Source organism: Caretta caretta, chromosome 3 (genome assembly GCF_965140235.1).
Source record: "Caretta caretta isolate rCarCar2 chromosome 3, rCarCar1.hap1, whole genome shotgun sequence".
Taxonomy (NCBI): domain Eukaryota; kingdom Metazoa; phylum Chordata; order Testudines; family Cheloniidae; genus Caretta; species Caretta caretta.
Genome location: NC_134208.1, coordinates 204,689,805 through 204,716,769, shown reverse-complemented (window position 1 = coordinate 204,716,769; position 26,965 = coordinate 204,689,805). Strand labels below are relative to the sequence as shown.

Here is a 26,965-nt window from a genome sequence, read left to right as displayed (position 1 = left end):
GTGTTATATAAAGATTTCATAAGCATGAGTTGGGAATGGCCATATCACTCATGAGTCCAGCTGGTGGGCATTTTCCAAATTTTGAGTTTTCACCGGACATTTTAATTGGAAATTCAGTTTCTGCCCCAAAACAAAGACATTTTTCAATAATATTTTTCCCAGTAATTTTCAACACTAAAGCTGGGGGAGATGTTGTCATTTTTCAAAATTTAATCAAATTTCCATATATATTTTCTTACCACTTGAGAGGTGAAAACCACAATTGAGTTTCGCTAATCATCTCAATGATGGCCTGTAAAACCTTTACACCACACCATTGTATATTTTCTGTATGGCACCTATTTTACACACAGTCAGGATCTATGCAGTATTGTTGTAGCCAAGCTAGTGGTGTGCACCAACACTTCTTAGCAATTACTGAGGTTTTAGCAGTTACCATCAGCCTATTCCTACCATGGAGTTTGGCTTGAAAAACTAAGAATTAATCCTGTGTGCTACAGTACGGCATTTAGTTGTTAGTATACTGAGTCACCAGAAACATCATCACCTGGCAAGTAGAGACCCTGTGTTTTGACCTGAAGAAGAGCTCAGTATCACTCGAAAGCTTGCCTCTCTCACACACAGAAGTTGGTCCAATTAAAAGGTATTATCTCACCCAGTTTGTCTCACAAATTCAGAAGGTTTTAAAACTGTTTTCAAATTTTTGTTGGGACTACTATTTTCTACCTTTCCAATTCCCTTAGTTACACTTGAGTTGGTTGGGAATTGTCCATTGATATAGTGGGTTTGGTTTCTTATTTTGTTTGTTGAAAATGCAGTTTCTGCAAAATCAATGTTTTGATTTTGGCAAAATATTTTTTTTTCTGAAAATTTTCACTTTTCATGTGAGATATAATCTGACCAGGGAAACTCGCCCAGGGAGGATAATGAAGGCATGAGCAACTTAAACTACGTCTCCCATGAGGTACTACAGCAGGGGGACACAGCGGGGACACAGATTAAAGTTGAACCATGCTGAAATGAAATGTTTTCAATTCCATACACCAAATTAAAAAAAAGCACAGTTCTGAATTCAGGAATGTCAAGATGTTTTATTTCAATCAGAACTGTTTCACCATTTCCGAACTGAAATATTTTCAAGCTTTCCTTTTCACAAAATGTTTTGACTTTTCATGCCAATTTGGATGGAAATCCCAATTTTTACAGTTACCATGAGTCTGACTGAGCAGAAACAAGTGAAAAACAATCAATTTGAGATCCTCTACTATGACCTCAAATAGCTTTTCTGGACATGCAAATGCCATGGCCTTTAAAGTTCTAGATCTCAAGGACCTGTCAGGGTTAGAAACAAGCACTCACTGGAAAGCCGTGAATATCTCCTATCCCATGGTACAAAATTTCCATTCCCAGTCCAAATGGGCTATAAGACATTACTCCTTAAACCTGTCAACAGTCCAGCACTTGGCCTCAGACCAAAGAAATTTAGGTGTGGGGGAATTTCACACAGAGGAAGTGGAAAGAGAGATTTTTATGGTAGGTTGATTTTTTTTTTTTAAATAGTGCATGAGTTGATAGTTGCATAACTTTTGTTATTTATTTATGTTACAGTAACACCTAGAGGCCCTGACTAAGATCAGGCCTCATTGTGCTAGGCACTGCATAAACACACAGTAAGGGGCAGTCCCTGGCCCGAAGAGCTTTCAGTCTAAACGGACATGAGAGAAAAATGGTGACAGAAAAGAAGGATTTATCATTCCCATTTTACAGATGGAAAACTGAGGCCCAGGAAGTCTGTGACATAGCCAAGAATGGAATCTAGATCTCCTGAGTCCCAGCCCAGTGGTTTAACCACAAGACCAACCTAAGACATCAGCATTGCCTCATCTGTAAGTTACAAGTTGGTTTCAACTACTGGTGTGTCACGTCCAGCTGACAATATTCAGAGCAATGTGAGCATGGACATGGTATGCCTTTGCAAAATGCCACGCATTCAGACATATATGAAAGCCCATGATACATTATTAACACAGTACATGGAACTCTTGATCTCACTTGCCAGCTGATGATGTTTCTAATGACTCACTATACTAATTAAACACTAGATTTAGGACACGGGATTAATTCTTATTGTTTCAAGCCAAATTCCATGATAGGAATAAATAATTGCTAAAACCTCGGTAATTGCTAAGAAGTTTTGGAGCACACCACTTTCCTCCTTTACAGTAAAAAGAAAAGGAGTACTTGTGGCACCTTAGAGACTAACCAATTTATTTGAGCATGAGCTTTCGTGAGCTACAGCTCACTTCATCAGATGATGAAGTGAGCTGTAGCTCACGAAAGCTCATGCTCAAATAAATTGGTTAGTCTCTAAGGTGCCACAAGTACTCCTTTTCTTTTTGCGAATACAGACCAACACGGCTGTTCCTCTGAAACCTCCTTTACAGTAAAAGAGTATTTAATCATTTCCTGTTCAATTCTAGCACTTGGAGCAATTCAATGTAATCTGCGTTCCATTACACTGTTTTATTGCACACCTTCCGGTTTATTGCTGTAACAGGAACCATGTTTAACACGGCACCCCCACCTCCAGAACAGAATGTATTACTTGGCCATAGCTTCTTTTAGGAATGTTCGTATGAGCTTGCCAGACTGAGGCTTCACTTTCACCACATTAAAATGTTCAGGATCCTCCAGCAAGACACAGAAAGCAATGGGGAAGTTGCTATAATGAAATGCATTGGGCGGTATTCAGGGCATCTGTACCTCCTCAGAGTCTCCGCTCGTATAAATCAGCATAAAGCTGAAGCTGTGCCCAGTTACACCAGCTGAGGATTTGGCCCCGGGTATCTTAGTGTTTTCCATACAGCAGTCAGTTGTGAAGGGAAAGACAAGGTGCAGGAGGTAATCTCTGTTACTGGAGCAACTTCTGTAGGTGAAAGAGACAAGCTTTGGAGTCCCATAAAGCTCTTCTTTGGGTCACTGGCAAGCTTCTCTTTCCCCCGCAGAAGTCGGTCCAATAAAAGAGATCGCCTGCCCCAACTTGTCTCGCTAATATCCTGGGACCAACAGGGCTGCAACACCACTGCAAACAAGTTGTGGAGGGAGGCATCTTGTAGAAGAGATGATGGATGGCGGCTGGACATGTGTAAGCAGACTGCTTGAGGGCAAGGAAGAGGTCATCAAAACAAGTGCCAGAAACCATATTGCTAACTTCCAAAGGGTCAAAAATTATGAGTCAGATTTCAAAAAATCATGAGGACTGCCCCCAAAATCAGGAATTGGTTTTTGTTTTTAAAGGCGACGCGTGGGGGTTTGGGGCTGCCTTTTGATTGTTGACCCCCCTCTGCTCACCCCAGTGTGTGTGTGAGACGGTTACAAGTGCTGCCATCTCTCCCGATTTTATACTGTGAGGTGATTTGGCCCCTGCTCTCGGCGCGCTCACTGGCTGCCAGGTGGGGCGAAGCTTCCAGCTTCTCCCTAACCCCCCAAATTCTAACTCATTCTGCGCCCCCAGCCCCAAATCTGCCTGCTCCCCAGCCCAGCAATTAATACTGCCCAGCCCCCCTGCCCTGCAACCACCCTGTGCCCCTCACTGCATCTCTGCTCCTCCTGCAGCTCCAAGGGTCTTCCACCCCCACCCCGGTCAGTGTCGCAGGAATGGAGAGGGGTGGGAGGAGGAGCTGAGAGCAGACTGGTCCATTGCTCATGGGGGGGAGGGTGAGGAGGGAGCAGAGTCGCCCCAAGCTGATGGGGTTTTTCTGCTCCCTTCTCTGCTCTCCCTTACCCCAAATCTCCTTTTGGGTCCCGAAGGGCTGGGGAGGGGAGAGCTCTCCCTGCCGCCAAAGCAGCCCTGATTGGCTGTTCTTCCCCAGGAGGCAGGGAAGTGGAAGAGGCAACCAATCAGAGGGGCCTTCCCCCTGGGCAGGGCTAGAAATTGGAGGCGGGCTGGAGTTTCTCATGTCATTGTGAAACTGGCTCAGCCGCGGTCCAAGTGGTGAGCATTGGCACCGCTGGAAGTTGGAGGAGACTGTGGGCTGCACCAGAATTAACTGGCCACGGCCTCTGAAGCGCAGCCAGATGCCCCGACTCAGCAGGTGGGGCCCATGGCAGTGGTCACAGACAGCACTTATGTTCTCGGGATGGCGAGATGGGACGGTGGGCACGTGTTAATGGAGCTGCTGACGCAGGCATGTAAAGGTGGGGGCCCTCCCTGCGCAACCCCTTGTGGGCAGGTGAGGTACTGCTGGTGAGCCCCACTTTAGTTTCCACAGATGGGACACCAGAATGTTCCCTGCAAAGGACCTGTGTCAAGGGAAGCCAAAAAACAAACACAATCCAAACGAGTCCGTCTCCTTGACTAGAGTCTCATGGAAGGAGCAGTTGTAATCAGAGCAAAGGCCCTTAGGACCCTGCTTCAGAGCTCCTCAACTCAGAGTCCTCAAACAAAGTCTCTACCTGGTCAGGCTTCTCTTCTGGAGCAGCAAGGGAGAGATCTCACCACCACTTGCAAACTGGATAGCTTCTAGTCCCCTCTCTGCTCTGCTTCCTGTTCCTGTTTAAATAGGACAGCCTTCAGGTGGAGCAGGTAGCCCTCTTGATTACCCGAGGCTGTTTTGGTTGTGAGCACCTGGCTGTCCCTTAAAGGGGTAGTACACTCCTTTGCAAGGTACCACCATTTCCTTCCTCAGGAACAAGAAACAGGCCTGTGATGAAATGCTGAGAATCAGGTGTCCCAGACTACTGGAGACACACCCTTTGTGTTATCAAGGAGGACTTGTGGCACCTTAGAGACTAACAAATTTATTTGAGCATAAGCTTTCGTGAGCTACAGCTCACTTCATTGGATGCTGTAGCTCACGAAAGCTTATGTACGGATGCTGTAGCTCACGAAAGCTTATGCTCAAATAAATTTGTTAGTTTCTAAGGTGCCACAAGTCCTCCTTTTTGCAGATACAGACTAACACGGCTGCTACTCTGAAACCTTTGTGTTATAACATTTATATAATGCTTTGGGAACATTTTAATTAACCCGGTGATGGGACAGCCAACCTGCTCCAGAACCTCTGCCAGCCTGTTGTATTCCTCCTTCCATCATGTCTTTATTTATAAAAAGAAGTGTGTCGTTTTCTTGCTGACATTGCATGTCTCAAATAGACAGATTGACCAATCCCATTTCCAGTCACTTACTCCAGAAGCTGGGATACCTTCCAGCACAAAGCTTTCAGGAGCTATATGAGCACCCATTTGTGGCCACAGGTCTCTCTGCAGTGCCCTCCCTTCAGTAGCCCCCTCACGCTCCACAAAGTCTTTGTTGTAGCTTAGCACCTCTTTCTGGGGCTGGTTCAATACTAAATACAATAGGAGCCGTGATCACAAAATAATCCAACATAAAGTACAAAACCATACGCTCTACCTGAAGCCACCAGTTCCCAGCCCTCTCTGGACAGAGCTCTGGCCGTGCATCCATCTGACCCCCACCTCCCCAGCCTCCCAACCAGCCACACCCCCTGAAGCTTCCTGCTGCCTTTTATGTTAAATCACCTGATTCCCCTCAGGTAAATCTCTTCTTTTAATCCAGGCTGCCTTAGCCCCAGGCTCTCCAGCCCATGAGCAAGCCACCGTGTTATAAGATATACATACGTATTTTCCAAATAAAATACGCTGTGGAGAACCCATGTGGAGGATGCTGTGAGTGGTGCTCACTTCAGAGCAGAAAACCCAGAGCAATTATTTCCCTGATGTAAACTATCCAGTTCCTTTTCTATTTCCTGAGGCGGGTTGGGACTCCCATCACCACAGTCCTCCAGCCCTGGAATGAAAACTCAAACACACAGACATATTCAAAATATCGTCAAAGGACCCCTGATAGACACCACACAGCTGCTACAGAGTAGGGCTGGCTGGAAAACAAGAATTCTGTTTGGCAAAAAAACCTCAGAATTTCAACATTCGTTTCCATTCTACATCAGAAAAAACCCAAGACCTTTCCAATTTTTTTGGGGGGGGGAAAAAAGAGAGAGATACCCATCCCAGAATAGGAGACTCATCTGAGAGATAGAAGGTCCAAGTTCAAGTTTCTGGGCTGAATGAGGCAGTGCAAGGACTTGAACCTGGGTTTCCCATTGCCCATTTCCCACATCTCTCATTCTGCCTCCGGAAATTCCACGTGAGATCTGAGAAATCTTCCCAATGAAAGTTTAGCCGAACTGATACCTTTGCACAAAAAGTTCAGTTTCCCTGAATCTACATTTTCTGATGGAAATGTGAAGCCATGGACAAATCCCCTGCCAGCTCCACTACCAAGATAAGACTGGCTTGTTCTGATAGCGACCCCCCGGTGGAGATGCCAAAGAAAGACACTCATGATAAATGAACAGAAAAAGCAAAATGAAAACAAATAGAAAAGGGGACCCAACAAAGAGCTCTATGTGGCTCGAAAGCTTGTCTCTGTCCCCCACAGAAGTTGGTCCAATAAAAGATATTCCCTCATCCACCTTGTCTCTCTAGAAAAGAACAGACACACTGGTGGTCAAATCCTTTGCTACCATCACAGCTGACTACTCCATTCATACGGGCTGATGGCTGCACCTTGATTTTCCTCCACATCACACCTGGTTGGTCCGGGGCAGCCAGGCGTCCCCTCTGGGTCAGGCTGGGGTCATTGCTTTAGCTGCACCTCACTAGGCATAATCAGTGTCCACATTTCCTCCCCAGGTCCCTTTCTCTAGGCCAGCTGTCTGCTTCATTCTACCCTCTTGATTACCCGAGGCTGTTTTGGTTGCTCATTCTGCCCCTTGTTCTTTCTGCCCTTTCCCCACTGGGCTTGTTCAGAGAATCCTTCCCTTGCTCCCGGAGGGATGGATTCCGATACCCTTACACACGCCAAACGGGACTTTACTCCACGAATAATCCAAGCCAATGGGACTGCTTGTGGAGTAAGGAGAGTCAGGGGATCAGAATGACTTCTGCACTCGGTTTTTGTTTGGTCTGTTTCAGTGGTTTTCAACCTTTTTATTTTTCATTTGCGGACACCTTTGGAAATGACGAATGGAGACGTGGGCTCCTTTGGAAATCTATTGTCTGTGTATATATTGTTGAATTCTGTTCAGTCAGTTTTCAGTCTAAGCCTTTTGGGGACCCCTCAGACATAGTCTGAGCAGACCCCCAGATTGAGAACCACTGGTTTATTTGATTCCCTTCCTTCCTTTTCCCTGCTCTGCTTCTGTGTCCACTTCAGTAGACTGGCAAGAGAAATTCCATCTGGGGGACGAGGGGGGGGAGGCAAACCCCAACCCTTTGCTCTTCTCTGCAGTGGGAAGTGATTTCAAACCAAACACTTGAGTGCTAGCCAATCAGGGAGGGCCATCTCTAGTTGCCAAGGAAACCTTCTTTCCTCAAATGCCTAGCCCATGTGGTGACACCTTGCATTGTGCGGTGTGCCGCTTGCCTGCATGACTGTCTCCCAGAGGTACCTCCTTGAGTCCTGTACGTATATAATTTGCGCAGTCCTTTGGGATGATAAATGTAAATGTTGCTACTGAGTGGGGACAATTTTGCCGTGAACCTCTCTCCCCCTCGCCAAGATGCCCGGATTGCCGGTTGTGAGCCCCTGCAATGCAACCAGCAGCTATTACGCAGGGTTACCGGCAACTGTTTGATCTGTGTATTATGAACCTCCCCCCCACCTTCTAACAGCCTTCTCGGACTGACAGTGGAGATACTGCAAAAGGAAGCGTTTCCCTCAGCCATTTTCAGAGCACTGGCAAGGCGAATATCAAACAGAAGGGGGAAGGGTTGGCATTGATTTTAAAGGTGAAACTCCTGATCAGAAAGTTGTACCTTCTTGTGGAAACATGCCAGAAATGATTCAAGCAAATGAGAATAACTCAGATTAAAACGGAAGGAGAATGGCCTGTCTTTTACTTTAAAAAGGCCAGATCCCGCTAACTTTATTCACCTTGATTAGGACCTTCTTGTGCCCGGAGCCTGTTGATGTCATTGCGGCTGTCTGCCGGGTAGGAGTACTGCTCAGCAGCGGTAAAGTTTGTTCATTCTATGGACCTTCCTTGCAGGGGCTAATGAAATAATTAAGGTCTGGGGAACACCTCAGTGAAGAGGAAAAGTTTAATTATTCTCATTCCTTTGTATTTAACGGCCAGCGGCCACTGCTGCAGAGGCGTCGCAGCAAATGACAGCACCCCCTGGCTCTGCATCCATTGTCTGAATCGGTCAATGCCGAAGCTTCCGAGGGCTGCATATTGCAGTACACTATTGTCTCGCCGTGAAGCAAATCAAAGGCACCCTTGCCGATGGGAGGGCGGCCTGTGATTGGAGCTACCGGAGGTGTGTGACAGCGATTTGACAATTAAGGGAGCAGCAGCAGAGAGCACAATTTTGCAGCTGCTGCTGCTACAGGCACTGAAAACTCACATTTCTGCCTCTTTCTCTCTCTCTGTCTCTCTTTGAACCATCTGCATGCTGAGAAGCGTACCTGCCAGGCGGCATCCTCCAACCCCGGCAGTATTCTTCATCTCCCGGCAGCACCATCCGTTGGCAGGCAGCAGCCACTCGTCCCCCAACAGAATCCAGCTCCTGGCAGCAGCCTCCATCCTTCAGCAGCCTCCATTCCTTAGCAGGCAAAACCAGCCATCCCCCTCCCCAGCATCACCCATGCTCTAGCATCATCCATCCCCAACCACATCCAGGCCCTGCAGCCCTTTGCTCCCTCTCCTCCCGATGGGACAGCTGCCAACATGAGCACCGATGCCAAGCACCTGCCTGCAGGATCCCAGGAGGGGAGCGGGGCTATGTGGACTCCATCCAGCTGGATGGCTTCTGACGTCCCTCCCAACGCCAGCACCTCCTTGGCACAGCTGGATCAGCGGCAAAGGGCGGAGGAGTGGGGTGGCAATGCCAGAGAGATTGCGGGCACGGTAGTGATCCAGTGTCTCTACGCCCTGGTGTGCCTGCTGGGGCTGCTCGGCAACTCACTGGTGATCTTCGTCATCCTGCGCTACGCCAAGATGAAGACGGCCACCAACATTTACCTGCTCAACCTGGCCATCGCCGACGAGCTCCTCATGCTCAGCATCCCCTTCGTGGCGGCCTCGGCTGCCCTGCACCACTGGCCCTTCGGCCGGGCCCTGTGCCGCACCGTGCTGGGCGTGGACGGGCTCAACATGTTCACCAGCGTCTTCTGCCTGACCGTGCTCAGCCTGGACCGCTACATCGCTGTGGTGCACCCGCTGCGGGCAGCCACCTACCGCCGGCCCCGGGTGGCCAAGATGGTCAACGGAGGGGTCTGGCTGCTCTCGCTTCTGGTGGCCTCGCCCATCCCTATCTTCGCCGGCACCGCCAGCACGCACGATGGCCGAGCAGTGGCCTGCAACCTGCTGTGGCCTAGTCCGGCCTGGGCGGCTGCCTTTGTGGTCTACACGACCTTGCTGGGCTTCCTGCTGCCGGTGCTGGCCATGGGCCTCTGCTACCTGCCGATTGTGGGCAAGATGCGGGCGGTGGCTCAGCAGGTGGGCTGGCAGCAGTGGCGGCATTCGGAGGGGAAGCTGACCCGGCTGGCGTTGATCGTGGTGGCCATGTTCATGGTGTGCTGGATGCCCTTTCACGTGGTTCAGCTGGTGAATCTGCTGCTGCCCGGCCACCTGGATGCCACCGTGAACAGTGCCTCTCTCGTCCTCAGCTACTCCAACAGCTGCGCCAACCCCATCCTCTACGGCTTCCTCTCGGACAACTTCAGGCACTCCTTCCATGGGGCGCTACGGCGGTGCTGCAATGCCAGCTTCTGCTGCTGCCGCCACCCGGACCTGGATGGCGCTGAGGAGGAAGAGGAGGAGGAGCCGCTAGATTACTGTGCCGTCCCCAAGGGGGAGGAGACGAGCAAGGGCTGCATGTGCCCGTCTTTGCATTGCCAGCAGGAGCCGGTGCACCCTGAGCCCTGCTGTACACCCGGCACCCTCCTTGCAAAGACCACCACCTTCTAGATGGCATGTGTCCTCCTCCTCGGGACCCCTGCCTTCCGAAAGGGTGCCTCCTCCTGGCCCAGCCCGCGCCTTGCAGGACCAGCATCTTGTAATGAGCACCATCGCCCTGCTGCTGCATCTCACCCTTCAGAAACAGACGAGCGGGGTAAAGAAGCCTGCGTAAGTCCTCAGCCTGGGGCCATTTGCTTCTAGGTTGGCTCCTGCCTTTGGGCTGTGGCTGGGATGGGGCTTGTATGGCTGCTGGGTAAGCTGGCTGAGGGAGCTGCCCCTGCTTTTTTTCTCTTTGGGTAGCTGGGCTTGTTTCTTGATCGATTCCTTCTGTAGCCTGAGCAGTCCCTTGCCACTGAGACCGTGGGGACCATGCTTGGAGTAAGGTGCCACTCAAGGTGGCAAAGGGTCTAGAATGAGGATTCTCTTAGCCACTCCCATCCCAGGCATTTGCTCACAGGGCAGGAGTACTCTGTTGGCTTCTCTGACATGGGTTGTTTCCTATGAGCCTGCTCAGCACAAGAGGCTAGGGATATGATACAGGTTAATGGTCAGCATTGGGTCCACATCCTGAGCCCGATGACTTCAGGAGGAGTTTTTCTGCAGCTCTCACTGGGAACAGGCTCAGCCCTTCTAAGGCCAGGCTGGTAATTAAAATGCAAGAGAGAGAGAGAGAGAGAGTATATCTTCTTTAATCTTTTGTGACCAGTGTTTGGAAAGGAATGTGCCATCCTTAGCAATTTATTACTAGATTTTCAAAAGGGCACAACTCCCATTAAGAACAATGGGGGCTGCAGGGTCCTTTTGAAAATCCACCCATTAACCTAGTAAAATGTGTCTAAAGGGAAAATAGTACCCTAGTTTGCAGAAAGTACGAGTGACAGTAACCTAACCCCAAAGTACTGATTTAAGGCTCAGTCTAGCTCTGATTTAGTGAATGAGAATTTTGCCATTGACATGAACATAAACAGAATCTAGACTTTTTAAATGCTTGAGGTTCTTTTAGATCCTTAGAAAGAGCAACGGTGGGTAGGACTGAGCTGCAGTTGTGTCATGAATGATCCGATCTGTAATTGTGCCATAGAAAAATAAAAAGCCATAATGTTGGCCTGTAACGCTGTTATTATTATCCCTCAGGATTACATTACAGGAGTGGTTTTGTGTTTTAAACAAACAGCCTTCACAACATACAAGATCTTTAGGCATAAAAAGTGAGAAGCTACAGTCTAAACTGTATCCCGGTGAATCAGCAATAAATCCTAACCATGAACTGACTCTGAAGGTTTGGGTAGTCAGGAGTTTTGTTCCACCCTCCGCAGAATTCCTGCATTTTAGGTGCTCAAATGCACTTGTTCTTGTTTGGCTTTCCTTAAAATTCTTGCAGTACCTAAAAACACTGTCTCCTGGAAGTCACTGATTGTGATGGTCCTAACATGTTCTTGAGCTGCCCGTTCATAGCCTTAAAGAGATTGCTCCAAGTGCTCCAGCAATCACTGGAATCGTTGTTGTCCGAGTTTTCCATAATCGTTCCACTTTGTGGCAGAGGTCTGCATAGTACTTCACTATCGTCTCGTCTTGTTTCCTTTTTATGTTTCTGTCTGCTGGCGTGGCAACATCCATCAACACGGTCTCATTGGTCTTCTCTTCTACAACACTCGTTATTGTTACTTATTACCATTACCAAAGCTCCTAGTGAGAGACCAGGACTCCATTGCACTAGAAACCCAGAACAAAAAGACAGTTGGAGCGCTCACAATCTAAGTAGTCACATGTCCAAAGTCAAACGCTGGAGACCACTTTAATCCTCATCACTCTCAGTTGACAAAGGAGTACAATAATTTGAGGTGGACAGGTTTATCTGTGATGCTTCAGATTTGGGCCCCCACCAGGGATTGAACCATTTACTTAACATGCTTACCGTTCCACACTGCGAGTAGTCCTGTTGTCAGTCGATGAGACAGCTCGCAGCGTGGATAAGCATGTGCATCTATCTTTTCGAGATCAGGGCGTTGGGAGCCATAGCAGTCCTGGGAAGATTTATGTAAGGGATTCCATCTGCTGGATATGCCCTGTAAAATGGCATGAAGTGACTCCTGTCCTCTGGCTAACCACTGCACTCTCCTGCAGCTCATCACGGGGCTGGTTCTCCTGGCTCTTCACTTTGTGCAGTCCTTTCCACCAGTGTAAAGTGTCCCTAGTGTTCTGATCCGGTAACATGTCGCGCCCATTTTGCCTTCATGTAAAGGATGGCACAAGATGCAGGGCAACTGAGACTCAGGCCCCACAAACGCTTGCACAGCGACCACCAGTGCTGGGCCCTGCACGATTTCCCAGAGCTGCTGGTCACTCTTCAACTGCATCACTGCCAGCTGATGTACAGGCAAAGGTTATGTTCCCAAAGAACAACCCCGTGCTGCTCTTTTGACTTTGACAATTGTTACGATGTTCTTAACTTTCAATTGCACACAAGGGAAGCAAAGGGATCTTGGCATGGGAGAGGTTCTTTAATAATATTTCAATTATGCTCAAGCAACAAAACGTACAAATCTAATTTCTGGGTGTGTCCTGTGCTGGGATAGTGCCATGCCTTGGATGTGTACAATAGCACTCAGCCCCATGACTACAAATGTTCCCAACACTGAAACACGCCCTTCTCTCCCTTGCTGCTCACAGGAGCCTTGACACGGCATGTAACTCAGGATATTGTCAAATCTCGAGAGTGCTTTAGTTAAGTGTCTTCGATTCAGAGATCTAAGGCCAGAATTGTCACCTAATCTGACCCCTTGTAGCCACAGAACATCACCCAGCAAGTCCTACATCAAACCCAGCATTGCAGGATGAACTAGATTAGAGTGTATCTTGTAGAAAGACGTCCGGTATTGATTTAAAGACTCCAAGTGGTGGCAAATTTGCCACATCCCTTCGCAACCTGTCCCAGTGGTTAATTACCCTCACTGGTAAAAACATGCATCTTATTTCCCATCTGACTGAGTTAAGATGATAACCCTAAAAAAAATCCCACTGGATAGCTTCTTTTAGGGGTGGCTATAGAGTAGGTTTTTGTTTATGTTGTGACTTTTTTCACTTAAAACACCTCTGGATATTTAATTGATTTTTTCCATTGTTTTTTTGCTATAAAAATTATTCAAAGTAGAAGGGTCAGAGGAAATAGTAGAAAAGGCGTGTTTGGGGGACTTTTACTATGATTAATTTAAGGGGGGTCCTTTTTCTTGATTTTTCAGCTAGTTCAGATACACTGGATGGGATTTTCAGAAGCCGTCAGTGTTGGCCTATGGCTTTGTCTACACGAGAAAGTTCTGCCTCCTCACTATGCTGGTATAGGGCTAGTGTTATACTGGTCTGGTTAAAGTGGGGCAAACACACACACACTGGAACGGGGTGGGGATGAGGAATAAACTGTATTGGTATAAAGCATCTTTATTCCAGCATAACTGTATCCTCCTCAGAGCTTGTGCCAGTAGAAGTGTATCAGTAAAAAATATCACACCCCTAACCAACATATTTATACCAGTCCAACTTTCCTATGGAGACCAGGCCTAATTCTGTTCCCATGTGGTAAAACTCCTCTTCATTTCAGTGGGAGGCCGTGTCTACACTACAGTTGCTACAGTGGCCCAGGTCCGGCACTGCAGCGACGTGCCGCTGTAGTGTCATAGTGTAGGTGATTCCTACAGCACCAAAAGGGGTTTTTCCATCACTTTACATAATCTACCTCCCTGAGCATTGGTAGCTAGGTTGAAGGAAGAATTCTTCCATTGACCTATCCACGTCTACACCAGGGGTGAGGTCAGCCTAGCCATGTACTCAACGGTGGGAATTGTTCACACCCCCTGAGCACCATAGCTATGTCAACCTAACTTTTAAGTGCTGATCAGGCCTTAGACCAGAAGTGGGCAAATGAGGGCCCGCAGCCACATTCGGTCCACGGGACCGTCCTGCCCAGCCCCTGTGCTCCCGGCCGAGGAGGCTAGCCCCCGGCCCCTCCCCTGCTGTCCCCCCTTCCCTGCAGCCTCAGTTCGCCACGCCACCGCGGTGGTGTGGCTGGCTCCAGCTGGGCAAGCTTCTGCTGTTCTGAGCAGCATGGTAAGGCAGTGAGGGGGGGGAGGGGAGGGGGTTGGATAAGGGGCAGGGGGTTCCGGGGGGCAGTCAGGGGACAGGGAGCAGCGGGCGGTTGGATGGGGTGGAGGTTCTGGGGCGGGGGGTCAGGGGATGGCAAACAGGGGCAGTTGGATAGGCCTGGGAGTCCTGGGGGGGCCTGTGAGGGGGCAGGGGTGTGAATAGGGCTCAGGGGACAGGGAGCAGGGGGGTTGGATGGGGGTGGGGTCCCAGGGGGGCGGTTAGGGGACAAGGAGTGGGGGGTTGGATGGGTCGGGGATTCTGAGGGGGGCAGTTGGGAGCGGGAAGTGGGAGGGGCGGATAGGGGGCAGGGCCCAGGCTGTTTGGGGGCACAGCCTTCCCTACCCGGCCCTCCATACAGTTTCACAACCCTGATGTGGTCCATGGGCCCAAAAATTTGCCCACCCCTGCCTTAGACCAACACTGACTGCTTTTGAATGTCCAACCGAAGGCCTAGGACTCTGAACCAACATATATCCTGGGGAAGATTGTTACTGTTGGTGTTCAGAAGTTTCTCTGGCCTTCCCTTTCTGTTCAGGACGTTAACCTAGTTACAAAGCCTGGATTCACTGGAGAAGAGGACAATGTTCAATTAGAACATTTAACATGGAGTACATGGGGGCAGAGAAGCAATTAAGCAATTAAGAGTGGCCTGTCCCAAATGAAGGACTTGGAAGTCTGGATCAGACAGGTAACTTCTCTTTGTAAAAGTCTGGATCAGTTTCCCCACAAATCACCACGTTTCAATGAAGCTTCATTTCTCCAGCTTGGTTATTTTTGTCACTTACAAATCAAAATTCAAAAACTCAAGTGTTGGGTATTTAATGCCTCCTGATTTTACTTGTTATTCATCATCTCGGGCCAGTTACTCCAAGACAAAGTGAATGCTAAACACCACCAAACCAGAGTGGTAGCATTATGCAACTGCTTTGTACCTACTTTGCGTGCATCCTGCACTGGTGTCAATGATTGCACAGGGAGCAAGTAACAAGGTGCAAGATCAAGACCGTACAGCTGGCAGTGTGAACAGGACATGAATTCCACTGGAAGTAGGGTGACCAGATGTCCCGTTTTTAAAGGGACAGTCCCGTTTTGGGGGACTTTTTCTTATACAGGCGCCTATTATCTCCCACCCCCTGTCCCGTTTTTTCACAGTTGCTATCTGGTAACCCTAATTGGAAGTCCCTTTAGAGGAATCTATTTCTTGGTGGTGGGGGTGCGGGGAGTTTGGTTCTCAGTGTTGTTTATTTTATAAGTATGTGGGGCGGGGGGGGGGGAGTGTCATGGCAGCATGTTCTCCTCCACATAACTGGTTAGCACATCTCCTCTCTATAACTGGTGAGCTCTGCTAACTGGTATTAGTGGATGGCAGGGGGAGAGGCACTCCTTCCACAGACTTCCCGCCCCCCATGAGGTAGGCTGCACCCTCGCAAGCTCCAACAGGGAGCAGTCACTGTGTTTAACTGCAATTACCCGGCCCCTGTACCAAGACTCCTTACGTTCCTCCCCCCGCAGTTTGTACTATCAGGAATTTGTGCTGCAGCTCCCTAATGCACAGGAAGAATTTGTCTGCTGCTACGTGCTGCCCACTGAGTGCCTGGGAGCAGAGCTGACCGGTACATGGAGGGCAGGGGAACAAGGGCGATGGGTCCTCCTCCTCTCCAACCCCTTTAGGGCATCAGAGGGTGCACAGAGGGAGCAGCCTCTGTCTCATTGTCACAGGCATGTGGGCAGGGCACTTAAAACAGATGGCAAGTTCCTTGGGTGCATCTCCTCCACGCGCTGTAGAAAGAGCCTGGCAATATCCGGCCCTTCAATTACATTTTGCTTCACCCTGAACAGTTAAAACAATATTTGGTAGCTCTCCCGCTGTCGGCAGACAGGTGAGCTGGCTGACACAGCAGCCCAGGGCAAAGCTCAAAAGGCAGAGGGAGAAAAGGACTGAAATCAGGGGGGAATCGTTCACCCACAGCTGGATCTTCCAAGAGTTCATTCAAATGAAGGCTCAGCTGGGAGTTTAAACCCTGACCTGACTTTGCCGTCCAAGATCTCCCACATGTAAATCAGGGTGGGGTGGATCATCTGGAACCCATATTCAATGGATTACATCAGTGGCAGGTGGGGTATTTGTAGGGCTGGAATTCATCGTATCACACTAAATCCCACTTCCCTTTCTCATAGGAATTGTCCCATGGGTCTCCTGGACTCCAGCGAGCCTCCTGGTGTTGGATTTAGTCTCTCATATGCCATCCAAAGGGAAACACTTGGATGCACTGTTAGATGTAAACTTTTGGGGTTGTTTTAAAACAAAACAATATTATTTATGGGCATACAATGAAGGAACTCTAGGGGAAACATCTGTATTTCATTTACTTGTAGCTGCTTTGAATAAAAATTGAAGTGGACGTACATAATGTAAACCTCTTAGAATAATGAAAGCTTGCTTCCCAGTTGCTCCTTTCCTGCACCGGGGCAGGGAGAATGCAGAGATGAAGAGAGGGGATGAAGTGGCTTTTAGTATGGTCTGGGGCTATGCATGGCGCTGCCTGCCCTTTGGTATAAGTCAGAGAAGCCTCAGGGTGACTCTAATTTACATGCTGCTTCCCATGGCTCTCAATTAGCTCTGAGAAGCAATGAACAGCCATAGTGCCATCCAGTCCAGCCACACCCCTGATCTATTTCCTGTGCTGGGACCTGGAAGCCAGGCTGCTGTAGAGCATTTCACCAGCTTTTCACTGGCCAGGTGTTCTTAGAGGGCCATTTTCACCCCTTTGAGGTTCCTTTATGTTAGAGTGGTTTAAATGTCACTGAGAATCAGGCCTGGAGACTTTAAAAGCCTGTGAGTAATAAGGGGACATGGCCAAAAAGTCTCTCTGAAAGGAGTTATTAAAATGGCGAATGATGGGTCCTGGAGGTGCTGCAGCAAGTGTTGGTAATCGACTTTTAGAAAACCAAAGGGGCAAATCCTACTCTCCGTTATATCATTACCCTCCAAGGAGTTGGACCCGTGCAGCTGGGGGCGGACAGGAACATTTGGGCTCAAATCCTGGGAAAGAGAGCACAGCTGAGAACAAATAAATAAAAGGTAACTCCTGCACCAAACACAAGCCCCTGGATGCATGGGGCTGGAGCACAGAAACAAGGGCACTTCCGGATGATGTTGGGGTTTTCATTCATCAGCCTGGATTTACAGTAAGGTTGGATTCCCTTTAATTTTCTGGTTCTGGGACTTTTGTTGCTTTGGTTTAGAGAAATAAAGGGGGCCAGGGAAACCACAATAAGAATTGCCAGTAGTTTGCAAGTTCCTTGAGTTGCACCTATGTGGACTGGTTCCACAACCTAGCTGCTGCCCTTGACCAGTTCCTAACCATCCTTGAGTGAGATCACTGGAATCCAGCCACCCTGGATGGAAGCTTTGCAAAACCAGCTACCCTTGCCCAAAACCTCCTGACCACCCATGGATAGTGGGCCACCCCTTCATCTTTTATTGTCAATCTTCTCTCTTAGGGGTGAAGTCCTGGACGTGAATGGCCAAACCCCCATGGACTTCAAGGGGGCCAGAGTTTCACCCATCACCTTTTAATTGCATTTTCTTGCCAAAGAAAATGCTTCTGGCAACCTTTCCTCCCCCAACCTTGATCCCTCCTCATTTCTTTGGAACATATGTGCCCATCAGATTCCCCAGCCCCCTCTGTTCCCTGCAGAAGTCAGTAAAACTAGGATACTGGGCAGGACATTTCTTCATGCAGCACTTTTCTTTCTCAAAGCACTGTACAAGGATTAATCAATCCTCACAACCCTCCTGAGAGGAAGGTAATCTTTGTACAGATGGGAAAGTGGAGCACAGAGAGTTTAAAGAGATGTGGCAAAGTCACACAGCGAGTCCCGGTGGAGCCCGCCAGGCCTCCCCACTCTCAGTCTTGTGTTTAATTCACCAGTGCCACAATCTCTGATCAGAACACACAGAGGAGATTCTCTTCTCCCCTGTGCAGCGCTCAAAAGTAGCTCAGAACTTTTTGCTGAAGCTTTCTATAAACAAACTCACCCCTGGGTTGGGAATGGGAGTAAATTCAGCCCAAAAAGGAATTTATTTGTCAAATTTATGAGCAACTGGAAAAGGAAGATTATAGCAGGAGCTGCATTTCAACTTTAACAGGTGCCACTACTGCTAATTTAATCTGCGGTAATGTACAAACTTTAGGCCCAATCCTTGCTCATATTAAACTCCCATTCAAGTCAACAGGATTTGGATAAAGACATATGGCAAAATTGTCTCAGCCACAGGAAACTCCCACAGGGCCAAATCCTGTTCACACTCACAAAAATCCACTTCAAAGGAGTTTTGTATGTGTGTATAGATAGATATTTCAGTGGAGTGACACGAAGGATACATCTGGCCCTACGTAGCTATCATTTTATTTCTATTTCATTAACATTGATCTTTTAATGTTAATCTTGTTCTCTATTATTTACAGTCCATTATCACGGATAATAATCACACTTGCAAAATAGTTATAAAAGAATGTTTGGCCTGATTTTCAAAGGTGCTGGAACTTGCAGCACGCATGGACTCCAATGGGATCTGTGGGAGTTGGGCACTTCTGATAATCTGGCCAGTAACAAAATTGTTCTTGGTAAGGAAAGATCAGCATCTGCTGTTATTCAGGGAGGTTGTGGGGAGAGGAGAGAAAGAACATTTCATTACCACATTTTCTATAAACCAGGTTTGTCAAGCTTTATTTGTATGCCTGTGAAATCACGCAGTGATTTTGCATTGCATAGGGTACATTTCCAATAAATAACTATTTACAAATGTGCTGCATTTACAAAACCATGGATTGAACCATTTACAGTAAGAAAGCTAGATTTCATGTAACACATTTCTTCTTCTGTTTCTTGTTTTTTTTTCAAAATTTGAAATGTATTTTGATCATTCTGGCATATCAGGAAAAAAATAATACCATGTGTTAGCAGTCTCACTTTGTATGTACCTACAGTTATTTTCACCCCAAAAGGGGAAGATTAGAAAAATCAAGTTTCTCAATCTCTTAACACTAAACTTTCTTAAGAACAACCAGCTGGTAGCCTGCATGCTTCTTTATCAATCAGTTCATCAATCAGGGTAGGGATAGGATACAGAGGGACCTAGACAAATTAGAGGATTAGGCCAAAAGAAATCTGATGAGGTTCAACAAGGACAAGTGCAGAGTCCTGCATTTAGGAAGGAAGAATCTCGTGCACTGCTACAGACTAGGGACCAAGTGGCTAGGCAGCAGTTCTGCAGAAAAAGATCCAGGGGTTACAGTGGACAAGAAGCTGGATATGAGTCAACAGTGTGCCCTTGTTGCCAAGAAGGCTAACGGCATTTTGGGCTGTATAAGTAGGGGCACTGCCAGCTGATCGAGGGACGTGATCGTTCCCCTCTATTCGGCATTGGCGAGGCCTCATCTGGAGTGCTGTGTCCAGTTTTGGGCCCCACACTACAAGCAGGATGTGGAAGAACTGGAAAGAGTCCAGCAGAGGGCAACAAAAATGATTAGGGGGCTGGAGCACATGAGTTATGAGGAGAGGCTGAGGGAACTGGGATTATTTAGTCTGCAGAAGAGAAGAATGAGGAGGGATTTGATAGCTGCTTTCAACTACCGGAAAGGGGGTTCCAAAGAGGATGGATCTAGACTGTTCTCAGTGGTACCAGATGATAGAACAAGGAGTAATGGTCTCAAGTTGCAGTGCGGGAGGTTTAGGTTGGATATAAGGAAAAACTTTCACTAGGAGGGTGGTGAAGCACTGGAATGGGTTACCTAGGGAGGTGGTGGAATCTCCTTCCTTAGAAGTTTTTAAGGTCAGGCTTAACAAAGCCTTGGTTGGGATTATTTAGTTGGGGATTATGTCCTGCTTTGAGCAGGGGGTTGGACTAGATGACCTCCAAGCGGTCACCTATATGTCTGGGTTTGCTATCCCAGAATTGTAAAATGTACTGCTAGAAAACTGAGCACTGCTGCATATCAATATTTCATAGGCACGGGACCCTATCTGGTAGAGCTCAATCATGCTCCTCTTGAAGCCAATGTCAAAGCTTCCATAGAAGCAGAAAAAGGCCCTTGGAGTTCTCTCAGCATTTGGACTTATTTTCTCCCACAATCTCATTAAGGTTATACTGCCCGTCTCCTTTGAACACTGGTCTGACCCTTGGCTTTTATAGCCTCCTAACCCTTCATCTCAACACTTGATAAAAGGATCTGGAAAGGAAAATGTGAAATAATTTTTTTGGATTTTGCCCACTATAGTACTGGATGGCAGACAGAGGACCTGAGCCTGCTCCCATTGAAGTCAATGGAAGTTTTGCCACTGTGTGGGTAGGACTGGGCCCATAGCAACCATCTGGACAGGGGCTGAGGGATTTAGCAGCGCTGGGCAAAAATGCCCTGCCATCATGTTAATAGGCAGCAGAGTTAAAACAAACAAAAGGAAGTATTTTTTCACACAATGCACAGTCAACCTGTGGAACTCCTTGCCAGAGGATGTTGTGAAGGCCAAGACTATAACAGGGTTTAAAAAAAAAAAAAAACGAACTAGATAAATTCATGGAGGATGAACAGGGATTGTGTCCCTAGCCTATGTTTGCCAGAAGCTGGGAATGGGCAACAGGGGATGGATCACTTGAGGATTCCCTGTTCTGTTCATTCTCTCTGGGGCACCTGGCATTGGCCACTGTCAGAAGACAGGATACTGGGCTAGATGGACCTTTGGTCTGACCCGGTATGGCGGTTCGTATGTTCTCATCAACAGGAGAATATGAAGTGGTTTTATTAATGATGTTTTAAGCTGACAGTGAGAGAAGGGGGAAAAACCTCTAGAGAAAATGCGAATGGAAGACACAACCGTCAGATGGGAAGGCTTTTCCACCAAAGCAAGAATGACACACCATTGACAGTTCCATGTACCAAACACCCGCCCCCCTCAAAAACAAAAAACCTGTAACAAACAGCAACCAAATCAGCAGAGTTCTGACCCTGAAAGGGAGAAGGGGCAGAGATTCCATGAAGTCCATAAGGGGCTTTGCTTTTGCTATTGATTTTACATGAAAGGTGCTCAGATACTGTGGTAATGGGTGGCAGCACAAACCCCTAAAATAGATAAATGTGGGGAGCTGCAATTTCTTACAGATAACAAAGAGGACAGGATGATGGAAGGTAGGGGAAGAACTGATGGAAAGGTCTTTGCCACTTGTTAGTAATTAGCAGTTTTTAAAAAATAAACCAAACCTATATCTGTCGCAGGAGCATTCCACCTCTTCTCGATTGCTCAGTAGCTCCAGCCTGATGTGGGAAAGAACTCATGACACTGTCTCTGGATGAAAGCCGCTTTCACCATACCACTTCAAAGTCTATTACTGTTGAATAGTCAGTTGCATATATTCTCTTGTTTTATAGTCAACAGATTTCAATAGTCAGTTCCAAACAAGGGCAGTTTTTTCAATGCACAAAAAATAATGAAGTTCTCTCTTTAAACCCCACAAAGCTCGCCAAGTCTGGAAAAGGGGGGAAATCAAAAAGGCATCTAGGGGTTTCTTTAAAGACGCACAAATGGGACTAGCTCAGCATTGTATGCTCTACCATTCAGTTTTCTCATCTCTTGCAAAGCATATTTTTCTGCAGCTCATTGAAAAATAGTGAATATTTTCCCTGCAAAGTTTTAATGACTTTCCTTGAAAAGTTTTCATCAGAAATTTGAAAAATTTCACCCAATTCCATCTTTTCCCCTTTCAATCCAATGGGATTCTTTACAGTTTCTGGTTAGCAGAGGGGCATCCGGGGGGAACTTGCTGCAGCATCACTCCCTTTTCTGTCCTGTTGCTACATTTATAATCCATGGCTCCATGAACTGGGAAGTGCTTCTTCATCAGGTGGTAGAGAATGGCCATCAGGACCAGAATTGTGGACAAGATGCCAATAATGATTCCGATCAGCACTCCAGGGTGGAGGCTGTCTGCAGGCGGTGGGACATGGGGGGGGACTGCTGTTTTTGGGTAGGGTTCCATTTCACCTGAAAACTCATCTTCAGAAATACAAGAGTGCTGCTTGTCAAGGCTGTACCCCTCCTGGCAAGAACAGGTGTAGCTGCCTGGCTTATTTGTGCACAGCTGTTCACAATAGTTTAGCTCACACTCATCAATATCAACACACATCTTTGCACTACCGTTGTAGTGATCCAAAACAAAGCCATCAGGGCAGTAGCACGTATCCTGTGTATGGGGGTCACAGTCTGCTGGGCATTCAGTCTGGTTGCAAAATAGGACACATTTATGGGGGTCTAGGGGGGATGGGGCGTATCCACTGGAGCAGCTGCAGCGGTAACCCCCTGGCACATCGTCACACTGGTGTTGACATTTCTCTCCGTCGCAATCTCTCACGTCCTCACATTTGCCCTCCACCAGCTCGTAGCCCGCGTGGCACTGGCAGGTGAAGCCCCCCTTGGTGTTGATGCACACTTGGTCACAAAGGCCCGGGTTGGTTTTACAGTCATCAATGTCTCTGCAGCTGATGCCATCCCCGGCCAGCTCATAGCCCTCGTGGCACATGCAAGTGAAGTTGAGGGCGAGGGGGATGCAGTGGTGCTCGCAGGGGGCGTCGGCACACAGGGAAGAGCAGCTGCGTTGGTCCTGGTCCAGCTGCTTCCCCTGGGGGCAGGTGCAGCGCGGGGTCCCGCCGTCCCACTGGCACGAATCCTCGCACCCGCCGTTCTCCAGCTGGCAGTGCCAGGCCCCGGGGCTGGCTGAGCTCCACCGCATGCCCCCGCTGCTGTGCTCTTGGCACACCAGCTCCACGCCCAGGGCCGGGATTGAGGCAGTGGTCTGGGGAGGAAGGGCCAGGAGGTCACTGTCCTGCGCCCCGAAGGGGGTGGTGTAGGTCACAGCCAGGCCTGCCCCGGGGGAGAGCTTGGCGCACGTGTCAGGGTAATTGTACTCACACAGGAAGCCGTCTGCTTCGGAGTCACACCGCTTCTCCTCCCAGGTGAGATTCAGCGTCGCCACGGCGACACACTGGCGCCCGCAGACGGGGCCGCCCGGCCTCCACTGGGTGAAGTCCGTGCGCTCGTCGCCCGTGACCCAGCGGAACCCCCGCAGCGGGCGGGCGGGCTCCGAGCACGCCTGGCCCGGGGGCAGCTGCAGCCCGATCCACAGGCTGGAGTCGCTCTGGTTCCGCACCAGCAGGGCGATGGCGGTCTCCGCCACCGTGGAGCGCACGGTCATGAGCTGCCCCCCGCGGGCCTGGCAGAGCCGGCTGGCGCCGGGGAACCGCTGCCGCCCCCAGAACAGGCCGAAGCAGACGTGCTCGATGCACTGGGCGCCCACGGGCTGCGGCGGGGCGGGAGCCGAGCGCCCGAGCTGGGCCGTGGCCACCAGCGCCAGGCAGAGCCCCAGCATGGTGCGGGGCGGCGGAGCTGAGCAGGGGCTGGCTGTCGGGGGGCTCCCCGCGAGCAATCGGCTGCTCCCCGGCGCGCCCGGCGCTGGGAAGTTTCGGTCATGCCTCCGCTCGCTCGGTGCCCACGTTTTTATAGGGGCGCTGCAGCGCAGGAAGCGCCGGCCGGGATCGCCCCCAGCTGCCGGAGCAAATCACGGTCACCCGAGGGGCGGAAGGAGGGTGGGTGGGAGACTCATTGTCTGCAGAAGGAGGCCGGGGGGGGGGGGGATGAAACAATCAGACCCCCTCCGCCCTGTGAACTCGCCTGTCCCTGGAATAACAGCTTGGCCCTTTGCCGCACCAGGGAGTCGGCCGGATAGGCGGGGGGACACTCAGCGCGCCCCACCCCAAGCAGGGATTTCGGGGGTCTCTGAGCCCACGCCCTGAAACGCGCTTTAGCGCAGCAAGGAGAGGGGGTGGCTCTTTCCGGCCCCACAAGAGACCCGTTTGGATCCAGGGCAAACGGAGGAGGTTAGTTCTGGGAACATTAAGTGGATCAGTTTCAGAGTAACAGCCGTGTTAGTCTGTATTCGCAAAAAGAAAAGGAGTACTTGTGGCACTCTGCTTTTGGGTCTAGGTACGAACTGCTGCGTGTGAACGCTTCCCCTGCTCCTTGCAAAGAGACCATTCAGGGAGCAGATTTCTCAGCACGGATCTTCCAGGCGTGGGCATGTGTCCCTGTCACACGCCTGACTGAACGCTTTTAAACCCGATCCCAGCTCCCGTTTCCCCAAGTGCACGAGAAGCAACCCGTGCCTGCTCCCAGGTTATAACCGAGGATTGGTGTTGAATGTGGATTGACTCTGTGCGGGACTGCCTGTTCCCTAGGGAAGCCATGTGGCTTCCCCTAATAGCCCCTTCTTATTTCATCAGATTTGATATTATTGCTCGTATGTATCGTATTACTGGGGCAAGATCCCGAACATTACAGGGGAGCCGCACAGCACAGGGTGGAGGATTTACTGAGCGGGTGTAACGAAAACCAGAGGGGGAAAATGGCAATGAGACCTGCAGACTGGAGACTGTCTCATGGGAGCTGTAGGCGCACACCGCCTATAGCTCCAGCTGGGGGCGCTGCTGAGCTCCCCAGCGTCACTGGCGGGAGCACAGACAGGGATTTCCCTGCGCAAGGCTGGGGAAGCAAAGGACACGTTGCAGAGCTGAGCTGTAAACCGAACCCGCCTTGTTGAGCTAGCAGACCCGCAGCCCGGTCGGTGCGCTTCGCTTCGGCCTCTGCAGAGCGGATTGCCTGCTCCGCATTCCCCGTTGGGAAGTGAGGGAAGGAACTCGGGTCTCTCTTGGGGGGAGCTGGAGTCTTCTTTCTCCCTGGCTTTTGCAGACGAATTCCGCCCGCGTGTTGAGAGCTCTTCCCAGCCCGCCCGTGGGAAAACGAGCCAGCAACCACACCAAACCCATCCCTGACCCTGATGGACAACAGCAGCTGCAAGTGTCGCTGACGTGAACACAGGGAGGGATACTTAACAGCGGATTTGGAGGGTGGTGAAGCGCCGGAACGGGTTCCCTAGGGAGGTGGTGGAATCTCCATCCTTAGAGGTTTTTAAGGCCCGGCTTGACAAAGGCCTGGCTGGGATGATTTCGTTGGGGTTGGTCCTGCTTTGAGCAGGGGGTTGGACTAGATGACCTCCTGAGGTCTCTTCCAACCCTAATCTTCTATGATTCTGTCAGTTTCTTCTGTGTTGTCTAAAATTACACCCCCCCCCCCAGTGTAGTAACAAATAAAAATAATGAATGTACTCCCAGCCCCCAAATCTGGACATTTCTTCCTCATAAAGGGATCACCAGTGAGGTTTCTCCCAACCCTAAAGCCTTTGTATGCAGTGTCCGTGTAAGTCTGCGACCTGCAATTATTAAAACATTTGGAAGCTGGCAAGCTCCATGCACTGCAGCAGGAACTGGGAGCCCCGTGGTTCTGATTCCCATTCACCCTGTTCTTCCCTGCTCTGGGAGAGTGGAGAGGTGAGGGGCACTTCTGTTTTCCCTGAGCTGAAATATGATTCTGGACTGGACACCTTGTGCCTGTCATAGAATCATAGAAGGTCAAGGTTGGACGGGACCTCAGGAGGTCATCTAGTCCGACCCCCTGCTCAAAGCAGGATCAATCCCCAACTAAAACATCCTGTCAAGAGGAAAAGGTCACCTGGCTGCCTGGCTGGAGCCACATGCGTCAGCCTGCACAGCCCCACCAAGCAGGGGTTCCGGGAGGTCAGGAATACCCCTCCTTATGGGCAGGGCAGTCTGGAGTGACTCAGATGTGCGTCAGAGGCATGGGCTGGAAAGGGAAAGGTTCCCCTCTCTTCCCAAAGTACAAGAGCACCAGCCAGCAGCATGCAAGGGAGCTGGGCCCCTGCCAGGCCAGTGCGGTCTGGAGCAGCAGGAAGTTTCACTACGGACAAAGGGTAAGATCGTCGCAATACATGCATCTGATGAAGTGAGCTGTAGCTCAGAAAAGCTTATGCTCAAATAAATTTGTTAGTCTCTAAGGTGCCACAAGTACTCCTTTTCTTTTTGCCAATACGTTTTGAAGCAGAACTTTCCCTTGAGTTTTCTGGGGAGCTCTGCCCTACACTGGATTGGACCACACCAAGCTTGAAGATCATAGCAGGTGTTGTGAGGAGAAATACATTAAAAGTTGAAAAGTGCTTTGAGCTGTACTGATGGAAAGCGCTAGGTAAGAGCTAGGGATTATCACTATGATTAAATAATCCACTGCCCATGTCTAGCTTCTTCCATCCAAGACTCTCAAAGCTCAGGAACCATCTGTATCTATCAGAGTATATCTCCATCTGTGTCTCTATGTGTATCATTCATAGTACATGAGTTCCTCAGATAAATTATAAAGTTCTACCTTCATTATTATATGACAGTAGTGTCTAGAGGTCCCGCCCAAGATCAGGGCATTCAGGAGATCTGCATGCTCTTCCCTGCTCTGCCACTGCTTTCCTGGGTGACCTCAGTCAAGTCACTTTGCCTCCCTGTGCCTCAGTTTCCCTATCTTAAAATAGGAATAATGATATCTACCTCCGTTGGAAAGTGCCTTGAGATTTATGGATGAAAAGTGCTACAAGAGAGGTATTCTCATTATTGTGCTAGGCACAGCATGTGCGTAGAGCAAGAGAAAGCCCCAGAGCGCTTACAGGCTAAATAGACAAGACAGACAAAGAATAGGAGAAAGGAAGTGCTATTACCCTCATTTTACAGAGAGGGAACCAAGGCACAGAGAGATTAAGTGACTTGCAGAAAATCACACAGGGAGTCTGTGTCAAAGACAGGGATTTAGCTCAGATCACCTGAGTTCCAGTCCAGTGCCTTAACCACAAGCTCATCCTTGCGCCACACCATATTTCAGGGTGGTGTTATGGG

At 49.3% G+C, this 26,965-nt stretch overlaps 2 protein-coding genes across 4 annotated transcripts in view; one reads left to right on the top strand and one right to left on the bottom strand.

Moving 5' to 3' along the window:
- Positions 1-7,416: 7,416 nt before the first annotated feature.
- Positions 7,417-26,965, top strand: part of LOC125633352 (somatostatin receptor type 4) — a 138,731-nt gene continuing 119,182 nt past the window's right edge. For 2 of the 3 annotated variants that reach the window (XM_075127256.1, XM_075127258.1), the window contains exon 1: positions 7,417-10,154. In XM_075127256.1, the coding sequence (XP_074983357.1) occupies positions 8,754-9,995 (1,242 nt within the window). In that variant the 5' untranslated portion in view covers positions 7,417-8,753 and the 3' untranslated portion in view covers positions 9,996-10,154. Of the gene's footprint in view, positions 10,155-16,301; positions 18,759-26,965 lie in introns of those variants that run through there. The other variant, XM_075127257.1, reaches the window with a different exon arrangement.
- Positions 18,830-23,711, bottom strand: THBD (thrombomodulin). The gene has a single exon (XM_048842495.2). The coding sequence runs from the start codon at positions 23,545-23,547 to the stop codon at positions 21,904-21,906; it is 1,644 nt and encodes a 547-aa protein (XP_048698452.1). The 5' UTR covers positions 23,548-23,711; the 3' UTR covers positions 18,830-21,903.

Bases quoted from the DNA above. Each gene is read 5' to 3' on its own strand.
- THBD (XM_048842495.2), bottom strand. From the start codon at position 23,547: ATGCTGGGGCTCTGCCTGGCGCTGGTGGCCACGGCCCAGCTCGGGCGC.